The sequence below is a fragment of the Scatophagus argus genome, chromosome 16, assembly GCF_020382885.2.
Source record: "Scatophagus argus isolate fScaArg1 chromosome 16, fScaArg1.pri, whole genome shotgun sequence".
In the NCBI taxonomy this organism is placed as follows: domain Eukaryota; kingdom Metazoa; phylum Chordata; class Actinopteri; family Scatophagidae; genus Scatophagus; species Scatophagus argus.
In genome coordinates this window covers 3,467,767-3,487,803 of record NC_058508.1, presented here as the reverse complement: position 1 = coordinate 3,487,803, position 20,037 = coordinate 3,467,767, and the positions used below count along the sequence as shown (strand labels likewise).

At 38.2% G+C, this 20,037-nt stretch overlaps 2 protein-coding genes across 2 annotated transcripts; both read right to left on the bottom strand.

The window, feature by feature from the left end:
* Positions 1-229: 229 nt before the first annotated feature.
* Positions 230-5,824, bottom strand: LOC124072834 (serine/threonine-protein phosphatase 4 catalytic subunit B). Its single transcript, XM_046414545.1, has 9 exons — positions 5,639-5,824; positions 4,719-4,997; positions 3,520-3,571; positions 3,368-3,418; positions 2,582-2,683; positions 2,200-2,373; positions 1,873-1,999; positions 1,501-1,690; positions 230-1,182 (listed from the first exon to the last, which is right to left on the bottom strand). The coding sequence occupies exons 2-9, from the start codon at positions 4,826-4,828 to the stop codon at positions 1,053-1,055; spliced, it is 936 nt and encodes a 311-aa protein (XP_046270501.1). The 5' UTR covers positions 4,829-4,997; positions 5,639-5,824; the 3' UTR covers positions 230-1,052.
* A 209-nt stretch (positions 5,825-6,033) lies between these two features.
* On the bottom strand, positions 6,034-18,866 carry cln3 (CLN3 lysosomal/endosomal transmembrane protein, battenin). Its single transcript, XM_046414544.1, has 15 exons — positions 18,701-18,866; positions 18,558-18,594; positions 17,603-17,699; positions 17,381-17,464; positions 17,019-17,098; positions 16,845-16,930; positions 15,302-15,374; positions 13,692-13,835; positions 13,027-13,166; positions 10,979-11,031; positions 10,823-10,891; positions 10,600-10,655; positions 10,415-10,508; positions 8,975-9,115; positions 6,034-8,097 (listed from the first exon to the last, which is right to left on the bottom strand). The coding sequence occupies exons 1-15, from the start codon at positions 18,750-18,752 to the stop codon at positions 7,981-7,983; spliced, it is 1,323 nt and encodes a 440-aa protein (XP_046270500.1). The 5' UTR covers positions 18,753-18,866; the 3' UTR covers positions 6,034-7,980.
* Positions 18,867-20,037: the final 1,171 nt, after the last annotated feature.

Genomic DNA, 20,037 nt, shown 5'->3' with positions numbered 1-20,037 from the left:
ATACTTTAAATCAGTGCAGAAATAAGCAAACATCTTGGTGACAGTACAGCATCAGTTTGTTTATTCATGTCATGTCACGCTGCTTTTCACTAATTATTCAAGTAGTAACGTTTTGTATCTGCACAGGTTTAGGCTGAACTTTACTGAGCTACTTAATAAGTGACGTTGCACTACATGGATATGTCACCACGGTAAGTATGAATGTCATTAAACCACACCGGAAGATAAATCAGTATTGATACAAAAACTTTATTCTCACAATATCAAAAATGACAGACCTACAGAGGATTGTAGATTAAAAGGAATTAAGAGAGAAAACAATGGAGAATGTTGTGACTCCTGTTGGCCAGTCTTTACATTTCTGCTATTTATTTGTGATGGTGCTGAGCTGCAGCACTGGGCATGTTAAATAACGACACATGACAGTTAAACAGAAACATGAAAGCAAAAACTGAGGGTGGGGGGGAACAGATCATTTTGCATTTAATAATGGCAGCAACAATTATACAAAAATCAAAAACAAAGACAACATATGCACTGAAGGAATTCCTTAAAGGTTAAACTTGTGAAACTTCCCACATATGCATATTTTTGAGAAAAAAAAAAAAACTCCTTCCAAATACTTCTAAAACTAAATGACAATGTTTGTCAAGAAAAAAAAAAAACACTACAAGAGTAGTGGAGGTTAGGTCAGTCAGGAAGAGTGTCATATCTACAGAGAGTGAGAGAGAACAGACTGAGATGGAAGGAGGCCGAGGGGAGAATGAAAATGACCATCTTATATAGCTGAAGAGAAGTGACAACAGTCATGGGCCCAGTATCCACCTCGCCCCCTGCCCCTTTCACAGTGACCGCTCTGTCAGGCTTGGGCAGTGTGGCAAAATTCCAGCTTTTCAGCCCGAAGCTATGTGGAGCTTCGCAGGGTTTGGCAGGTTTTCTGTCCAACTGCTCCGAGTTCAGACTGACAGAACTGTCCAGCAGCAGGATGGAGGGTGGCTGGTGAAAAATGGTACCAGAGTTTTCAACACATCATGGCTGTCTGCTCAAAGACTTCACAGGAAATAGTCGGCTACTGGCTTCTTGGAGGGGATGCCTCTGGTCTCTTGCGGTGCTGCCTCAAATATGATGAACTCCCGCTGTAGATGCTCATCCAGTTCCAAGATGGCTGCCACATTGCCACATCTGATTGTCCGGAGAGAGAAAGAGACAAAGAACTGGTTAGGAGAATCAGAAAATGAAGTGGGTAAACAAAGTCATGGCTGTTTTCAAGACCAGGACCCTTATTTATAAACGTTGTGTAAGCACAAAAGAACGTATACGCTCCCTTCTACGCAAACTTTATGAAAACAAAACAATATAAATAATTAAAAAATAACATGAGATGAGATTGCGCTGTCGCTGTTTATAAAGTGCAACTGGCACAGGATGTGTGTGTGCACTGTAAAAATCAAAATATTGTTTTGAATGAGCAGAGGTGTTGTTTTTACTGTTTCTGCCTACCTATAGCAATAGTTGGGTGCTGACCACACAGTTAGCACCGTTTCATTGAAGTGCCACTTGTAGCCCTCCATGACCAGCTGGTGTGCTCGACAGATCATGTGGATGTCATTGGCAGCATTGAACTGGGCCACCACGTCGCTCCCAAACAAGTAGCCAGCACCTCTGGGACTCACACCCCACCCAGTGGTGTCTGAGGGAGAGAAGATCAGTCAGGTGAAGATCTGCTTCTAACAGGGCATCAGTCATAAGGTGTGAAAAACATATATTCAGCAGAAATTCTGCCACTGCTGCTTAATTCCCTTTCCTTGAGCATTCATCAGTATGTGGGGCAACAATGCAGTGTTTACAAAGGTTGACGGGTTGCCTGTATACCTTCAGGGTCTGACCACAGGAGGTCACACATAGGCCCATCATGGGGCACTTCCTGTTTTCTGTCAATGGTCCGGATCTGGTCCAGAGTTTGGATGGATGGAGACAAGCCACCATGCACACAGAAGATCTGAGGGACAAAGAGAAGAATGCATCAAACCAACTGATGGATCTTACAGAAAGTCATGCTGCTATATAATGTTAAGGAACTGAGACGTTCCTCAAACAGCAACTTAACAGAAAACATTCACGTGCAGTCTCAGTGAATTTAGGCCCAGCACATTTTCACTGTATTCAATAACCAAGGAAATACAGGACAAAGCATCTCACCTTGCCATCAATGATAGCAGAAAGCGACAAGTAGTCAAATATCTCAGTGCAGTATCTCCAGACGGTAACTGAGCCATACTTGCGGAGGCACTCGTCATAGAAGCCGTAGACCTGGGTAATTTGCCGAGACTCGTGGTTTCCCCGAATCAAGGTTATCCTGTCTGGATAACGCACCTGGGGAGCACAGCAGATGCAAAGACCAGGGATGTCATAAACCATGTGCATATTCTGAAAGCCTCAAGAGATTAAAAACATAATACTTCAGGAAATAGGAAATAAAACTTACAGTCCTGCTATGTGGCAAAAAAAACAATGTGACAATTTAATAACTGGTGAACTACTGATCTCTTTTATACAAGAATGAAGAAGAATCCATGCATACCTTGAGAGCTAGCAGAAGAAGGAAAGTCTCGACACTGTAGAAGCCTCTGTCCACAAAGTCACCCATGAAGAGGTAATTTGTCTCTGGGACATCACCACCAACCTGTCATGTGGAAAGATCAAAAACAAATTGTTTACCAGTGAAGTACTGTGAATTCTGTGTAAATACAACAAAGCCACGACTATCCCCAGCAGGGTAGGACCCGCATCAAGCTTGACAGAGTCGCTCCCCAACACAAACTAATAAGCTGAACAACACATTCCATCAAACAACCAGAACATCCCCAGTGTAACAAGGTTAGCTACATTTTATTTCAAACATTCAAACCACATGAGGGTATCATCATGACAACAAAAATCATTCAAGACCTCCCAAACTGAAAGATAAGACCCACATAATTCAGAAGTCCAACAGCTGTTAGTGCATCTGCAAAGGGGGTTTTAAACTCATTTTGGAACTGTATGCAAGTACTTTAGGGCAGTGCTGATTGTACACAAGTTATCCCACCCTCTGCAGGGACAATATTTTAAAAACACAATTATCATGACGGAAGGCACTAGGAAAACAGGACTAGACTAAAAAACTAAAAAAAATAAATAATAATTTTCCTTTAAGGCTCATGTTCTGCATTGTACATTCAACACATCACTCTTGGATAATGTGACAGAATATGTAACTCTGTCCAGCACCATAAAAAAAAAACTAAAATACAACACACTGACAAATTAAAATGTTATTACCACAACCACTACAGTGAGCATTGTGTAATAAGAAACAGACACTTACTCTAAAGAGCTCTTTCAAGTCATAGAATTGACCATGTATATCACCACATACCTAAGGGGAGAAAAAAAAAACAGGGCAAATCATTATTGCCACATATAATTAATTTTGGTCAATTTCGGAGCAAACAAGAGCCAATATAAAATGTTGCTTACTGTGACAGGAGAGTCTACTCTCTGGACGTTGCTTTCCTCAACCAGAATTTCTCTGAAAATACACACACAAATACATTTAATTATGATTTCATGTTCTAATGAAGCCTGTTAGATTTTTTTGTTGATGTATTAAAAAGACAGCTGGTCCAAAAGGAAACATAGCTAAAAATAAATAAAACACTTTCAGATACAGAGGAAAAATTTGTATACCACTGAGTTAAGGAAATCCACTTTTCTCATTTCTGGTGCATCTGTCTTCCTTTGCAATTCAGTGTACAACAGGGAGGTAAAGGCTGACACTACAACAGATTATGCAGTGTTTAAACCACAGCAGTATATACCCTGCTAGTCAATTTTACAAGTACCTTTTTACAAGTACCTGTGTATCTCTTTATACTTTTTACAGCCACCATGTAGGCCGAGGGGCATTTATGGCCCAACATCCCACTTCAAGATACTTGACTATGACCATCTATCTATCCATATTAACACTGCAATAGCGCATAACACACAATTTAAATACACAGTGACAATAAACCAAATGGTATTTTAGCACAGTTTTTGTATGACACTAAACAAAAATCATACTGAATATTTCTGCTTTACTCTACATCATTTCAGGGAGGAAAAACTAGAAACATTTGTTGGTTACATATTACCGCTCACAATTCAGTGATGGGTAATATGTAACCATATTCAAACAGTTAAGACTGTAGTATGCAATTAGGATCCGACTCATATTGTAATTGTCTGTTTTAGCGTATTCTCAGTGTGCTTTTTGCTACGCAGATCAACGACAGCATCTAAACCTAAGGATGCCAAAAGTATTTGTTTATTTTCGACACCATGAACACAGATATGATATCCACATTCGTACCATACCATACCATTAAAGTAGCAAAGGTATTATAAAAACAGATCTATGATCAGATTTTCAACACAAGGATTTACACGTATTATTACTATAAATATGACTTTATGTGTTCAGTGACTTTTTCTGCATTAGTACAGTGCGTATTTTTTATTTTTATTTTTGCATTGAAATTAAAAAAAAGATATCTATTATATCTTACGCTAGTATAATGTCAGCCTTATGTGGGATAAGTAAAAAAACCTGATAAAACTCTCCTGTACATTAGCATGACAAACTTCTGTTTGACTGCGTCTGTACTGTATTACAGGCCAAATTCATTCATTACCTGGCTTTGGCACACAGTGCTTTGACTTCATTCTCCTTAATGAGCTCACAGCGTCTGAGCTGCTCTATCTGTCGGTCCAGGTCACTGATGTCCCCCATTGTGACACACATAGGGAGAGCTCCTCACAAACTCGGGTCACACACTCTTCTCACACACCGGACTTTTTCTTCCCCAGGAAATGGAGCTGATAGTCACAAAGGACGCTCTTCCTCGTATATCGAGAGGGCTCTTCAACACTTGTACATCAGGCTCTTGATATCAAGTGTGCGGAATGAGAAACTGTAGAAGAACAAAAAATATTCCGTATAGAAATTTAATAACACAACTGACTTAAAAGCAAAACAACGCAAAAAAAAATTAACGAAACCGTAATTCAGTGGACGTATGTTGCTTGACAACTTGGGCCCGAGTTTCCTCAGAGTATTTCTAACATAATGGACAACGCCAGTTTGATCAGAATACTGGGGGACTCACACCATGATTTGTTTATTCACGCAATAAAAGAAGAAAAATGTACAAGATATTATTTTTACGTCACGACATATAAGGCCTATGGGCGTAGCTAAAAAGTAAGCTAACCATTAGCACGTTAGCTTACATCACCGCTAACGACGTCAGCGAACAACTGATTCTTTGATAACTTAACCAACCATTTTGTTTTGGAATTTGTATTCAAGGTTAACAGTACTGTTCTGCGCTCTCGTACCAAACAAACCACAAATACTTCTTGTAACTATGAAGTGAAGAAACGTATTTAGCTTAGCTGGCGAAATGCTGTATGTTAGCTGGCTAACCACGACTGATGGTACATCAACACTGGTTAGCGCTTCTCCGCTAACTTCGCTAATGCTAACAAGACGCTATGAAAAACGATTTACACAACGCCGCGAATTCGATGAAACATGATTAAGAGCAATTACCGTCAGGTGAATAGTAGCACAACTATGACAAACGAACATCAATATGTTTCATTCCGAGGAATGAATGTTCTTTCGCCGTTCTCCGGCAGCTCTGCTTCCCCCGGTATCGTCTTTGCCGGTTCACTCCTGCCGTGCTCATGAACGCCAACGATTTGACTGTCACTTCCGGTGTAGGGAACGCGCACTGCTCAGGCTAGCGGCCAGCTCCCAAATCGACCGATTTCAATGTTGAGAAGATGATGTTCATATTTCACAATCGACATAGTATGATTGGTGCCAGGAAAAGAAATTGTCATTGAATGTGAATGAAATGAAGGATAAATGAAGACACCACGAATAAACGATCAAGTAAATATGGTAACTTATCCTCATCCAGTCAAAACGTAGGGACTGAGTAGGGACTGACTGATGTTTTTTATTACCCAAAGCTGATACAGATTCCAGTTATTAGCAATAAAGGAGGGCCATAATCGATATTTAGATCCGATATATATTTTCAGTACAAACAAAAATCTAAATCACAAATTAGAATAACCCGTGATTAAATCTAACTACATAAGCACAGTGTGCTTGAGTACTGCCCTGAAGTACAAGTTTGAGGTATTTTATACTTCCACACAAATAATCAGTAGATTAACTGTGAACCCAGTCGTATTTTAGAGCAGAGTGGTTTAAACAAAACCTCAGATATAATAATTCAAAGGTGGCATGTTGTGTTTCAGTGACCAACAGATGGTCCTAGACAATCAAGAATAGTGACCACATGGAGGATCAGTATGTTGTGTGATTAGTCCCAAAGCACTAATCACAGTGCAATCACTTTTTCATACGGGACTACTTATATTACTTTATGAAAACGGGAAAACAAAGTTTGGAAGCAAAACAGCAGAACTTGAGCAAAACACAAGCGGAAAAGTGCACAACAAAGATCAAATGATCTTGATTGATTGTTACAACACCTGTTCACTGGTTTCATACAAATTTAAAAGATAGCATTTTAAATTTCTGGACAATGATCTGTTTTCCAGTTTGTTGCTGCATATAAAACATAAAATGTACATATAAAGGCCTTGTTTATCTTTAGTAGAAACTTACAGTAAAAGGCATTTTTTGGTCACTTCAACAATGACCTTTTAAAACAGAACCCAGCGAGTAAAAAAACAAAACAAAAACAATAAATGTCAGTTAGTTAAACAAAAACCTGATTCATACTGGTTCTAGAGAATACAGAGGGAAACATCAAACCATTAGAGACTGCAATGTGGTCAAGCTTCTGCAGCCATCAAAAGCCTGAATCACTGCACCAAAACTGAAAAATTTTAAATATAGTGATAGTAAAAACATAACCTGAACAATAACACTCAGTCAGTATATATTTGAAAACGACCACAGTCGCACGTACTCCATTAAAAGACAGATGCTGGGAGAGGTGGGTTGCCAGCCTCCGATCAAAGGGTCTTAATTATTTGTTTTATATATCTAAATTTCTTGACACAGATAAGTCACAGATAGTTGACTCTTTGTCAACACTGGACTTGCAAGGCTCAGGGTGGTTTGAAATAGTAGATCGTGTGTTCAGCCATTCTAAATTTGATAAGAAATGTCAATATTGACTTCAACACTGATGAGAGTACAGAAATATAATTTAGTTTACAGCTTAGCAAACACATGTAAGTGTGCAGCTCCTCTTAAGAGTTGTACTACAGTAGGTTATTTTGTATAATGCCAGCTCTAAATGGCTTTGAGAGATTAACACCTTTTATTTTGAAGACTTCATTATTGTAAAGAAAGATGAGTGTAGTCTGGTGTTTGGTTCAGTTCAGGGGCTCAGCACTTACTGTCCACTCCTTTACCAGGAGGCTCTTCAAACTGTATGACCATGACCAAACAAAGGGACAGGGGGCTTTCTGAAAATGAGATGCTCTGCTTCATCCTGTCATTCAGACACACTACAACATTCATAAAATCAACCATAAATATGATTTAAAAATATCGTGATTATGTTATATGCTATGTTTCTTTGACATGAACAGAGCATTTCCTGTCCTGTCTTCCCTGCATCATAAAAGCCTGTCATGACATTATTTGTCATCAAGGTGAGTGCACCAACTAATAATGGTCTGCAAAACTAACTATGGATGTTTTCCACACTGTTATGACAGAATAATTAGTTCTTCTCCGTAGGTGACCGGTTAATAGCGCAGTTTGTGCAAGCCAGCAAACCTCCAATACGTTACTCAGTTAATCAAGCATTTTGGTCCACAAGTCACTTCAGATAAAAAAACAATCCCTCAACATGAATGCACCCACATCTTGCTTTTTCATCCTGCATGTGGGCTGGGTCATAGGGAACAGAAGTATCTGTGCACGGGGAAAGCAGCGAGTCCAGCCAGTGCTATGCCCAGACTGTCTCCTACAGTGGCAGCAGCCATGGAAAACTCCCTCTGTCTGTCCTCAGTCTGTGGGACAAAACACCAACATCAGGATGAACACATACTACAAACAGTGTGTAATGTAGAATGATATCCATAGCTGCAAAGGGAACAGGGCCACATGGCAATGTGAGAAAATACTTTTTTTTCCCTTAAATGTGCATGCACACACACACATCCATTTATACATTCACAGGCCACTTTATTTGGCACATGTATCCCAATACAACAACAACAAATTGTAAATACCAAACGTAGAAATGTTCTGTTTCTGTTGACACTGTTAATAAGCCTGCAGATAAAATATCAGACTTACAGAATTAAAAACACTTTCCAATATAACTCAAGTACAGCCCCGCCACCACACACTATGACCTTTATGACAAACTGATCTGATCTATGGGCAGACGGAAGAACTGTGAGATAACATCAGTAAGTCTGAAACAGCATACATGCTCTGCAAAAACAGATTCTTAACATTTTTCATCAGTGCAACCATGGTGTCATGTGACAATCAGACAAATGTCTCTTCTCAGCAGAAACATTGTCTATAGACTAGTTCCTGTCATCAACACGTTTTTTGATTTTGTTAAGCTCACATCAGTGACTAAGCACCTCCCATAGATGTTTCCTCCCTGTGGGGAAAGGAGAAGAACTCTGCCCTTTAAATGGGAAACATCTGTAGAAGTATTGAGTTTCAGTTTCAGTAAGTTGAAAAGCATTGCGCAGAAGCAGTTGGAAAGTAAAGTGACATGCCTCTGTTGTAGTGATGGAATGATAGCTGTAGAAATATACATTATACAGACTGCATCCTGATAATACGTAAACGCTGGAGTAGGCTTAGGAGTTTAATGACACATGGATACCCCCAATAACAGATCATCTGACGGAAAATTAAGCGTACCTCCTTGCTGATGAAGTAGAATGTGTTGACATACGCAGCTCCACCCAGCAGACCCTCATAGAAGATAATAACAAACACCAGCCAGGCACTGGGCAGGAACTGGTAGCGCACTGCGAACAGGAGCAGCACAGCATTCACCACCTGTGGAGGGCAGCGAGGAGGGGAAAGGGTGAACAGAGCATGATGATCTATACATGCAAACCTACACAAACTAACTGCCCTGAAAACCAGATGTTGAACAGAAATTTGACACCTTAAAACACGCGGCTCTTTGGCAAGCAATCTGAAATAACCGGTTTGGAAACATGTTTTGTAGTGCTATCTGTTGGTAATCACTGCACCTGTTTCTACTGCAGGTACAGAATCAATGTTCTAGCTGAAGCTGGCGTGTATCTAACATTAGCAATCTCAATCTGGAAAGTAACAACATAATTTGTGTATCTGCCTCATGACTTGGATCCAGTCCATTTAAAGAATTCTTCTTTGGCCTTGGCTCCACCACAAACAAACCCACAAAGCAGACTGAAATCATAGCCTCTTCAGCAGAAGCAAAAAATGAAATAGAAAATCAGTATACAAAAATAACTGAAAAGTGACTTAAGCAAAACCTTAAAAAAATTCAAATTCAGCAGCAATATTAATAGTGAGAACAATAATATAACCAAAGTGAAATCAATATATAACAAAAATCCATATTGAAATAATGACACCGAAAGTCACATAATCTACAAAATTATGTCGATGACTCAGCTGTCCTAATGCACTGCGACTAGAATAACACAATCCAGTCACATGATAATTAGCATATTTGACCAGAACAGTATTTTTGGGGGTGGGCAAGATGAAACTGGACAATATTCTCTACACATGTACTAAATGAACGCTCAAAAGAGGAACAAACAAGAAATCATCAGTAGCTTTCATGTTGTTCTTCATGTGAGATCAGTAATTATTATTATTACGCTACTGCAGCCCGTTACAATTGTGATTAATATTTACTTTATATTTACATTCTAAAAACCAGATACACAGTGTATTTACTATGTTTCTATGTTATTGTTTGTCCACATTGCTGGTATTTTTTTTTTTAGTTCCTGTCTGTGTCCCATTGTTTATATAAAATGTGGCCACTAAATTATGGCTAAGACCAAGCAATGTAAACAATATAATGCATTTAATACATTGCAAAAATTATCATACCTGCCAAGCTGTTGACTTATGATATAACTTTGACCAGAATTTTTCTCCAACCTTATTTAATTTTCTCAAGGTGAACAGGAATATCCAACTAAAAATATTGCCAGTTAACACTCTGTAAATATGTTTAATTTGAAAAATAGGTCAGATTTATTTAAGAGAAATGTAATCCAGGCAGCCTCACGTTTCACAACAAATGTATCCCTTTTCCACTGATTTGTACTTCATACTCATAATTTTCACCTGTAGCAAAGAGAGAACCCACAGCTTCCTGATCTTCACACAGCACAGGGAGGAGCGAGACACTAACACACCGACCTGATACAGCGTCTGGTACCTGAGCACACACACAATTAATGACCAAACTGAAATCTATGAACTTAGACAAGCAACTCCTTCAGGATAACATTCTAGTGAGGTTGACTAACCAGCGATACTGCTGTGCATGAGACAGGAAAAAGTTGGGGAAATACAGGAGTTCCATCTGGAAAAGGAAACGTCTGCATTATTCTTGGGTCAATTATTAATTATTTTTCAGTCTGTCACATTACATCTCATAACTCCATACAGCACACACCAGAAGGAAGCTGGGCATGGCTTTACAACATGCAGTGAGTTGAATGTGATGCTAGAGGGCACTGCAGAACTTACCAAGCCCTGGTTAATGAAGTACTCAGCAAAGTAAACCAGTCCCAGGGGAAACACAAACCTCAGCAAGCCCTGCTCACAGAATTCAAGAGGAATAATAGTGCCAACAGACAAACACTTGAACATTCGAGTCTTAAGTCAAGAGGGGAGTACACTTACTTTGATGATGTGCAGTTTCTCTGTGCAGGTGAGAGGTCCAGTGGTCCTGTCCTCTGTTATGATCAGGGGGAAGAGAACATGTCCTGTGTAGTTATTCAGTCACAAGCAGAAGTACTTAAAAGTTACACATGTGGTGCAGTGGGAGAGGGAATCAGGCCTCTTTTTAATTGATTTAACTGTCATTATACTACAAGATTATATAACAAAACTATCCTTATGGTTCCCTATGAAAAAAAACAAAACTATATAAGCTAATGAATAAATAATAAAGTCACAAAGATAAACTGTCTGTATTTTTTCCAGAAATTTCACTTGGAGCCTCCTTGAGCCAAAAGCACATGTCCGTTTGCTTCCATTGAAACATTTGTAGAACTAGCAATGAGTTTCCTGTATTTGCACATATTAATAATGTATGAAGAGTGAAATTTCTGGGAGTAGGTGCAACATTAAGATTTCATTTTTTATTTTTTTTACAAGATTTGACCACTCAAATGATGATGTCACTCACTTTAGCTTGAACATTCCGTCCAATACACACAGATGTAAAAAATGAAACTTAAACTTTGACTATCTATTATTTTTTTAAAAGTTGAGTCATTGTGTTGAGAAAGAAGAAGTTTTGTGTATTTGACTGATGCCATTACTTATTACTCAAGTAATGAGGAAGTAGCCTCTCAGAGTGCTTTGAAGTGCTTCCTGGTGCAATTAATACACAAAGTGGGACGTCAAAGAGTGAGAAACGACTGGTCAATATCAATCAGTCAACTAAAGAGGTCGGGGCAGAACATGGTAAGCTTAGCTTAGCATAAAAGTGACTGCTTAGGTGGCACGGGTAGAGGCTAAAAGGGACACAGGCACCTGATACCTGTTTGTCTAGATTGTTTTGGTGTGAGTCGCTGAGTCTTGTCTTCTACCAAACTAGACTGTGTTAACATGCAGAAGAAAACCAATGAGCTTCTCGCACATAAGTAAACATTAATGACATCCTCCTTGGCTGAGCTGAAGCTTAGCTAGCTTAGTTATCTAGCCTCTCACTGAGTAGATGTTTGCTTTCTTCTGAGTGGGTGATACAGAAAGAAAACAGAAAACAGTTCCCTCATGAAGCTGCTCACAATAAGGTCTTGAGTAACTGAGACATGAATTCTGGAAAGACACATTATTGATGTTCTGGCTATCTATCGATCCTGCCAGATACAGTCACTGAGCACAGGTTTAAATCTCTACACAAGCACAAGGTACCAAACCTGTTAACTTCACAGTGACAACAGGATTTCAGAAAGCTGTACAGTCACTGCTTTCCAGCATTAAAAACAGGGTGCACTCAGTATGATGTACCATAATTGGTGGATAACATGATGATCACATGATCATATAAGTTTCACTCATAGTCACAAACCCACAGAGAATTATCACCAACTTTTCGGCCAGAGGAGGGAGCAAGAAAGAGTGGAAACAGGAGGAAATGGCTAGCCTAGCTGTATCAAAAAAGGAAAAGAAAAATCACCCTTAATAAAGCCAGCCTTTGTATCGGGTCATCATATATAATGCTACACAGGGATGATAACATCCAGCTTGTCTATCTGTTTCACCACAAAAAGCCATGCAGAGTCTTTTATCACTTCCAGTGCAGACGTACGTAAATATCTGAATAGCATGCAACGTCCTCTAAACAAACCAAGATAAAACCACTTGGGTCATTCACGTTATCTGACCTCTCAAATGATTGGTAAGTACCGAGAAATGTAATGTGTCATGTTTGAATATCGTATGTACATTGAAATAAAAACTTCCTTTTATCTTCCTTAAAGCAAAATTAAGATCAAACTTTTTCCCACCCCCACAAAACAGACAGGCTCTTTCAGCACCGTCCGATTAGATTTAGTCAATACACTGCTATTAAATGAACAAACAACAAAATAATAAATCAGTGCATTTCTAAAAGTCCTGCTTTCGCTGGGTTTGTTCACTATTTATGTTTACTATTTAGTGTGATTCCTCACATTTATATATACCGGTAATCTGCAGTGTGCAGAGTGTGGGACGTGTACCTGAGGTCGATTTCTCCTGCTCCTCATCTTCTGTTCCATCCATCAGCCGCCGACGCTCCTCTGAGCCCACAGCTACATATTCTGTCTCCCTGTTTTTCCACTGAGGCAATGAAGGTGGAGGAACCAGCAAGAAGAAATAGCTGGTGGTGGTTGTGGTGTTCGGATAGGAAAAAAAAGAAAACAAGAATTGAGGGTGAATGGTTTCATTAGCACTGTGACTAAAACAAGAGAAGGAAACACTTTATTTGAAGGGTTGTGCATAAGACTGCCATGATACTGTCATAACCACAACAGGACACTTGTCATTAATGTGACTGAATGATAGGACTGTTGCCATTAAGAAATATTCAGTCAATTAATCCTAACCTTCATTAAAAATGACAATGACTGGCCGACACTTAATGACAATAGTCAATTCGAGGAAAACAGGTGCAGGAGAAACATAAGGACTTGAAATAAAATCAGTAATCTCATTATATAATAACAGAATTTAGCCACTCTCTTTAGATTTAGTCATATTGTGGATGTTTAAAATGATTTTTGTCAGGTTTATAATCAAACAGCCTTTGGAAGATAAGACTAAAGGGAAATCTTGAGAGGTGCTTCTAAAATACAGCACAAATGGTAACAAATCGAGGATTTTTTTTGAGGGCTTTCAAACTTACCTAATCAACATAACAAATGGAACCACCAGCATGATGAGAAGCGTCTTCTGGGGTGACAGACCGACTTGAGTGAGGAGTGAGTAGAGCACAGCTCCAGCAACACCAGCACCGCCAGTGCCTGAGCCCCAGCCTTCCAGTACATCACTGAGCCAGCGGAGAAACCAGTGTTAACAATGCAAGCTAAATTCTGTCTTCTAATGTACCTGTCTTTAATGACAGGTACATTAGAAGAACCCCAAAATATGAGATAAGATAGGGCATCATCTTTTCGCTACTCAATCACTGTGCCAAAAGAATTCACAATAGCAATATCATTGTAATAGCTATAGAAAATTTGAAAAACAATAAAATTCTGAAAAAAATATGAGTCAATTTTATCTTCATCTCTCTTTACTCAGTTGAGTAAAGTGTATTGTCTGTCATCTCCTTCCACATAATTTTGCCCCACAGTCGTAGCCACACTAGCTAGCAGAGACGACTCAGTAACAGAGCAACTTTGTAGCTAGTTAGCTGCTTTGTCTTCAAGGCAGTTAGCAACCAGTACTGAGATGACAAAGTGAGAACAGAAAGAAATGGAAATAATGTCAGAGGTAGTGAGTTATACAGTATTATCATAAAGTATGTGTAACGTTTCAGTTTTCACCAATACTGGTAGAACGCACCGCCCCTAATACAGTTACATGCATACACATGGTTTTTAGACTCTCAACAGCTACTTTACATTATTGCTGGAAATCTTCCTATTTTTCACTGGTGTTACATGATTTATCAGCAACTCAAGGCTTGCTAGTTCAGCCATTATTGTCATGTGGCATTGTCACTGCAAAGAGGATCTGTTCTGAAGCCTCTTGCATTCAGTTTCATTTAAGGAAATGTGTTGACGTCAGGTATTTCAGGGTGAAGTGTCAAAAAAAAAAAACAACAACAAAAAACAAACCACTGCAGACACTGCCACAAGTCTGAAATCAAGGATGTCAGATTTTCATCAGAATTTCCAATAAGAAAGAATTTTAAACCACCTTTGCTCATGATTAGTGCAAAGCCCATTTCTATCAGGTAAACAGCGGGAAAAGGTAAGTAATCAGTCAGAATTACAGGAAAGTAGGTCATATTTAACCTTTTGACTTCAAAAGTCAGAATTTTGCCTGAAAGAAGGTCCTTTGAACTTACTATCTCTTGATTCTATGTTGTTCTCTCTTTTTCCCTAAAAATGAATAGTTTTATTAATTTTCATTCCTACCATTTAATCTATTTTATTTCCTTTCTGGCACAATTAGACTTCCATACAACTGAATGACAATGAGTGATTCAGTGGATTGAAAGTTTGTCTGCATAGCAAGATGTCACACACAAAAAAGTTAAATTTGCAATTTGAAGTAAAACTTGTAAAAACACTGTCGGTCTTTAACAGCATGTCCTCGGTTTTGAAATGTTTTGTGAAAACAGCTTACAATATACAATATTTTATAATTTATGATTGCTGTTCAAGCCCTCTTCTAAACATTTTACGTTCTAGGTACAGTAGGTAAAGTTTAATTTAGATCTTACCATCTCACCTCAACACATACGGATGAGAGAACGTGAATAAAAGGCAAGGAATAAGTGTTTACCTGCTGAAGAACACAGTGAGGGAGAGGAAGGACAGTTCTCCCAGTCCAGAGCTAATACTAGCAAAGATCACTCCTAGAAACACAGTGATAGAAGGGTTCATATGAGTGAGTCAGATGTGGAAGGACAGAGATGCTCACAAACGACAGAAAATTAACAATCACAGGGGGGCTTATTCAACTCAGACTGACAAGGAAGAAGAAAAACCTTTGAATTCCACTTTATAGAAGTTTCTAGAGTGTTTGAGTTGTTTAATACCTGAATCATTTATATTATTATCATTGGCATAAGTGCATCCATTTCTATTACTTCACAAATACTCAACTACGAAACTGTCATTGTCACTCGTAACAATGACAGTTTGCTTAGTGGTGAACTGCACTAAACTGGACTGTAATATCTTTGAGTTTGTCAGTGACTAAGAACAATAACAGTGGCTGCAGTTTTTTAAGTGTGCCAGCTTTAAGGCTCTGGAATTGTGTTGGTGGCTCACTTTTTAATGTTATTAGATCTTTTACTATGCACACAAAAGAAGGGGCAATTTGCAATGTTATTATTATTTATCACTTCTAACAGGAAATATGCCTTTCTTTGCGTGAAAATAAACCAAACTTTGCACAAAGGTCCAGTCCTCACCTGGCATTATGGGCTGATAGACTTAATGGTGGGGCTACAGCAACCATCTAAAGTTTAAAACTTGTGTGACCAGCCCAAAGCACAGCTGTGCAGTAATCATGCTGTTTAATAAATATCTTAACATACCAAGTACAAAAGTAATATACCAAGTTAGAGGAAAAGTTTACTCCATAGCTGAGATTGACAAATTGACATTTTAGTGTCAGACACTCTTCACTCATCATGTATTTTTCTTTAATGCAGTATCAAAGGACTTTAAGAGAAGGAGGCCAATTAATCAGGGCCTAAATCAATTAATCAATTGTTCTTTTAAATATAAACCCTCGCCAAATAATTGAATCACTGTGTTTCTAAACCAGGGTCTGCCTCACACATGCACTGTAACCCTGCACTTATCTAGTCATTAGCCGGACTTTACCCTGCCAGCTCCCTAGTACAAAGTCAGCGTAAAGTAATGTCAGACTGAGCCCATATGTGGACCGAGCAGATCACTGGGCATGGTGACGATACTGCACAGGGGAACTGTTTCATAGTCTTTTCTGTCAGCCAGCAGATTGAGTTCCTTTCCTTTCATTTGATATTGTGGATACGTCGAAATACATGTAGTACTGATAGCAACAAAAAAGTAAAAAACTGTTTTCTGGTAAACTTTGTACACGAAAATGATGCATATAAACACAAGAACTGGTTTAAAATATCAGTTCGCTGATCAGTCTTAGGGGTGATAAATAATTCTAGTAATGATAAGATTGCAATGATATCACATTTCTGTGGAATAACCGCAATTAGATAAGTTGACGGGAAACGAAACCGTGGCAAAAGATTCTGAGCTGTAACTAATTCATGGTCAGGTCCGCCATCATTAATGATAAAAGCTATGATTAAAATGTAAAAAAAAGGCATCTTTACCCAGAATGCTCATCCACACAGTGAAGGAAAAGGACACAAGGAGGAAACTCGCCGCTGCCATGATGGCACAGAACAGCACTCGGATACTGAAGAACACAAAACAATATTACAGTATTTATGTAGTTCACAAACATTAAAGGACCACAGGTTTACAAGCGATAAATTGCATCTTACCCATAAGGCAGTTTGTGGATCACAAAAGGAGCAAATAGTTTGATGACGAGCGTTGGGAGGATGTCAGCTAACAGCACAGCCTGAGGAGAAAAGCATCAGTGAATGCCCCAGAAGACAGTGGTGTCTTCTTTTAAATCAGTTACAGTATAAGTCTGTTACAACCCTGTTGAAGTTTGCCATTTTGCTTCACAAGATATTAAGCAATACTGGAGGTTGAAAAGATTGTCCATCCTGGTGCTTACACTTCTGGCTTGATTGTCTCTCTTGAGGTTCAGAGTGTAACCTCAGAGTGAGACGTTAATAATTCGCCGTCAGCATACTGGTTAAGGCTAATCCATGTTGTGTAACGTGTTTCCATTTACCGCAGTAGAGACAGGATTGCAGTCATATCGGCTACTGTTGCTACTGTTCCCCCCTTGGAAATCTATGGCCACTGTGACTAAAGTCTAGACAAAAAAGAAAAAGGAAATAGGTAAAAAGTGACACATTTGCTTTATAACTTTATGTCTATTCAGACTTTATAGATTCAGGGGTCAAGGATCACTGCTAATTCAAAATAATGAAATACAAAGTTGTGTTCTTACAGATGCTGTGGTGTTTCCTGACTCTTGTTTTTTGAGGATGTCATGGGCAGCACTCAACATTACCACATAAGCAAAGTTGTTGCACAATCCAAGGAACCTGAGGCGGTAACAGATAACACAGGGTGAGCAGAATAACTGATAACTAGCTGACAGAGCCCTTTCTTTGAGAAAATACCAAAAGAAGTGTAGATCTAAATCATACAAGCTAAACTTCTTAATTCATTAAGAATGTTTAATGTTGTCTTAGCAAGAACTTTTCCTAAACAAAAAAGTAATCATAAAACATAACTTACATAACAAAATATATGAAAACAGTATAAGAGTTATACTCTTATTTCAGTTGATATTCAAAGTTTTAAAACATAAGCTTTATGTTAAGCCTGCTCTGACATAATTTTAAATAGAACTAAAAAAAAATAAACAAATAAAACTAAATAAATCTTTATTTTTTCTGGGAATCATGCTTTTATTTTCTCTACAGGTGGGCCTGTTTAGCACTCTCACCAGAGTTCATCAACTATTTGTGACTAATTAACATAACTGCATATTTTCTTTTTCTACTAATATTTCTTTATCATGTCTGCTACGTTGAAAATGATCTGAGCAATTCTTCCTCTTACTTCTTTAGTCAATAAAGTTTCGTTTCTTAAACATAAGTAACATGTCGAGAAGGTTCCTGTTCCTCCTGTTTATCTGACAGTGAACGCGGCACGGTGTGGATGATGATTTGTAACAGTAAGTCAGCACTAAGGGGAAGCTGTGGGCTTCATGGGTTGGACTTTGCCAATAAACATTTGTTTCATTTCAAATCTGATTCTGACTTACTGCTGGCCTTTGTATTTGTCATCTTACTTTACATAACACTTTAAATGTACTTACGGAAATTGGCAAAGCTAAAATAAGAAACTGTAGCTGTATTTCTTAGGTTGTTATGAAATCTAGACTGGACTCTCACCAAAATCCGATCCAGTTGCGCCGCTGCGTCCAGTTACCTGTAAATAATAGGTATACGAGACCTTTAGCGACCCACTAAATAATAATGTGCCCAATTTGAGATTTATCGGTCAAGACAAACTCTGTCCGGACAGACAGACTCACCATTGCTGTCGGAGCGAACAGGATCTGCGTTGACGCTAGCTGCCTGCTCCATGTTTACAAATGAGCACCGGATAAAATGAATAAAAGCTAACTAAGAGTAAAACTATTAAAATACTCAGGAGACATCCCAAACTGGACGCTAATATGTTTCCACAAACGTCACATGAAATTCGGTGTCTCATAAAAATAAATTCCCACGGAAACAAAACCAAAGTTGAACGTTCCTATTCGAAGACGTTATTTAGGATACAAACCTAAGTGGAAACTTTTAGGTTTATTATTGTTATGTTAATTACAGCATTGTGTCATGTCAGAAGCACATCATTCTTCAATTCTTCTTAATGATTATGTGTAGCTTTGCGGCTAGCTGGCTTTAAAAAACTGGGATCCTGCGAAATGAAGGATCCACTTATATTAGTGCGCTCCAAAAACTATGACGTTACATTTTCTTATTTCATTTGTAATCCCATTTGTAATTGTTTTTCTTAATTGTGAAAATGTGTGTGTATGTGAGTTATATCTATGGAAATTGTATATTGTTCATTTTATGTACACAGATCTCCCTTGGAAAAAAAAGTCTGAAAAAAAATTCAGACTACCAGGTTGAATAAATATTGAGTACCAGTTATGAGGCATCCATTAATGCTTGATAACATAATTGTTGTTATAGATAGGGATTTGTATTATTAGTGATTCTACATTTAACAGTTAATAAATGCTTTCTAATGTAATCATACAGCAACACCATCCTGTGTTATCAAGTTTTCATTAACTACATTATTGTAAAGGCTTGCCCCAGCTTTTACGATAAATACTGTTATTATTTCCATGTCTCCTCGTAACTCTCTCCACACTCATAAATGTTAAATTAGGGAGGTCAGAACAGAAGTTTATGTAACAACTTATGAGACTTTTAGATGATATTCTGAACAGCAGATAAACAAAACATTGAAATACAGTAATAATTTCTTGTATTATTTTTGGGGTCAGGACAGGTGGGCGAGCTCCCATAGTTGGTAAGGTTTATGCTCTTACATTTCCAACTGTATATTGAAATATTTAAGTTTGACTTAAGTGCTTTCAAAATCTGACTTTTCAACTTGTAAAAAAAGAGAATTCTGCTTTTGCTTTAGACCAGAATATTCAGACTAGACATGTTTAAACAGCCCAAACTTGTTTAACGGTGGACCATTAATTAAAAGCTAACACTATGTTCTGTATTTATAACCTTGCTAATTAATAAAAGTAGTACAGATCTGTGATGCATTTCAAGCTAAAAGTGCAATATTTCTCTCTGAAATTGAACATGGAAAAAACTATAAAGCTTTATGAAAGAG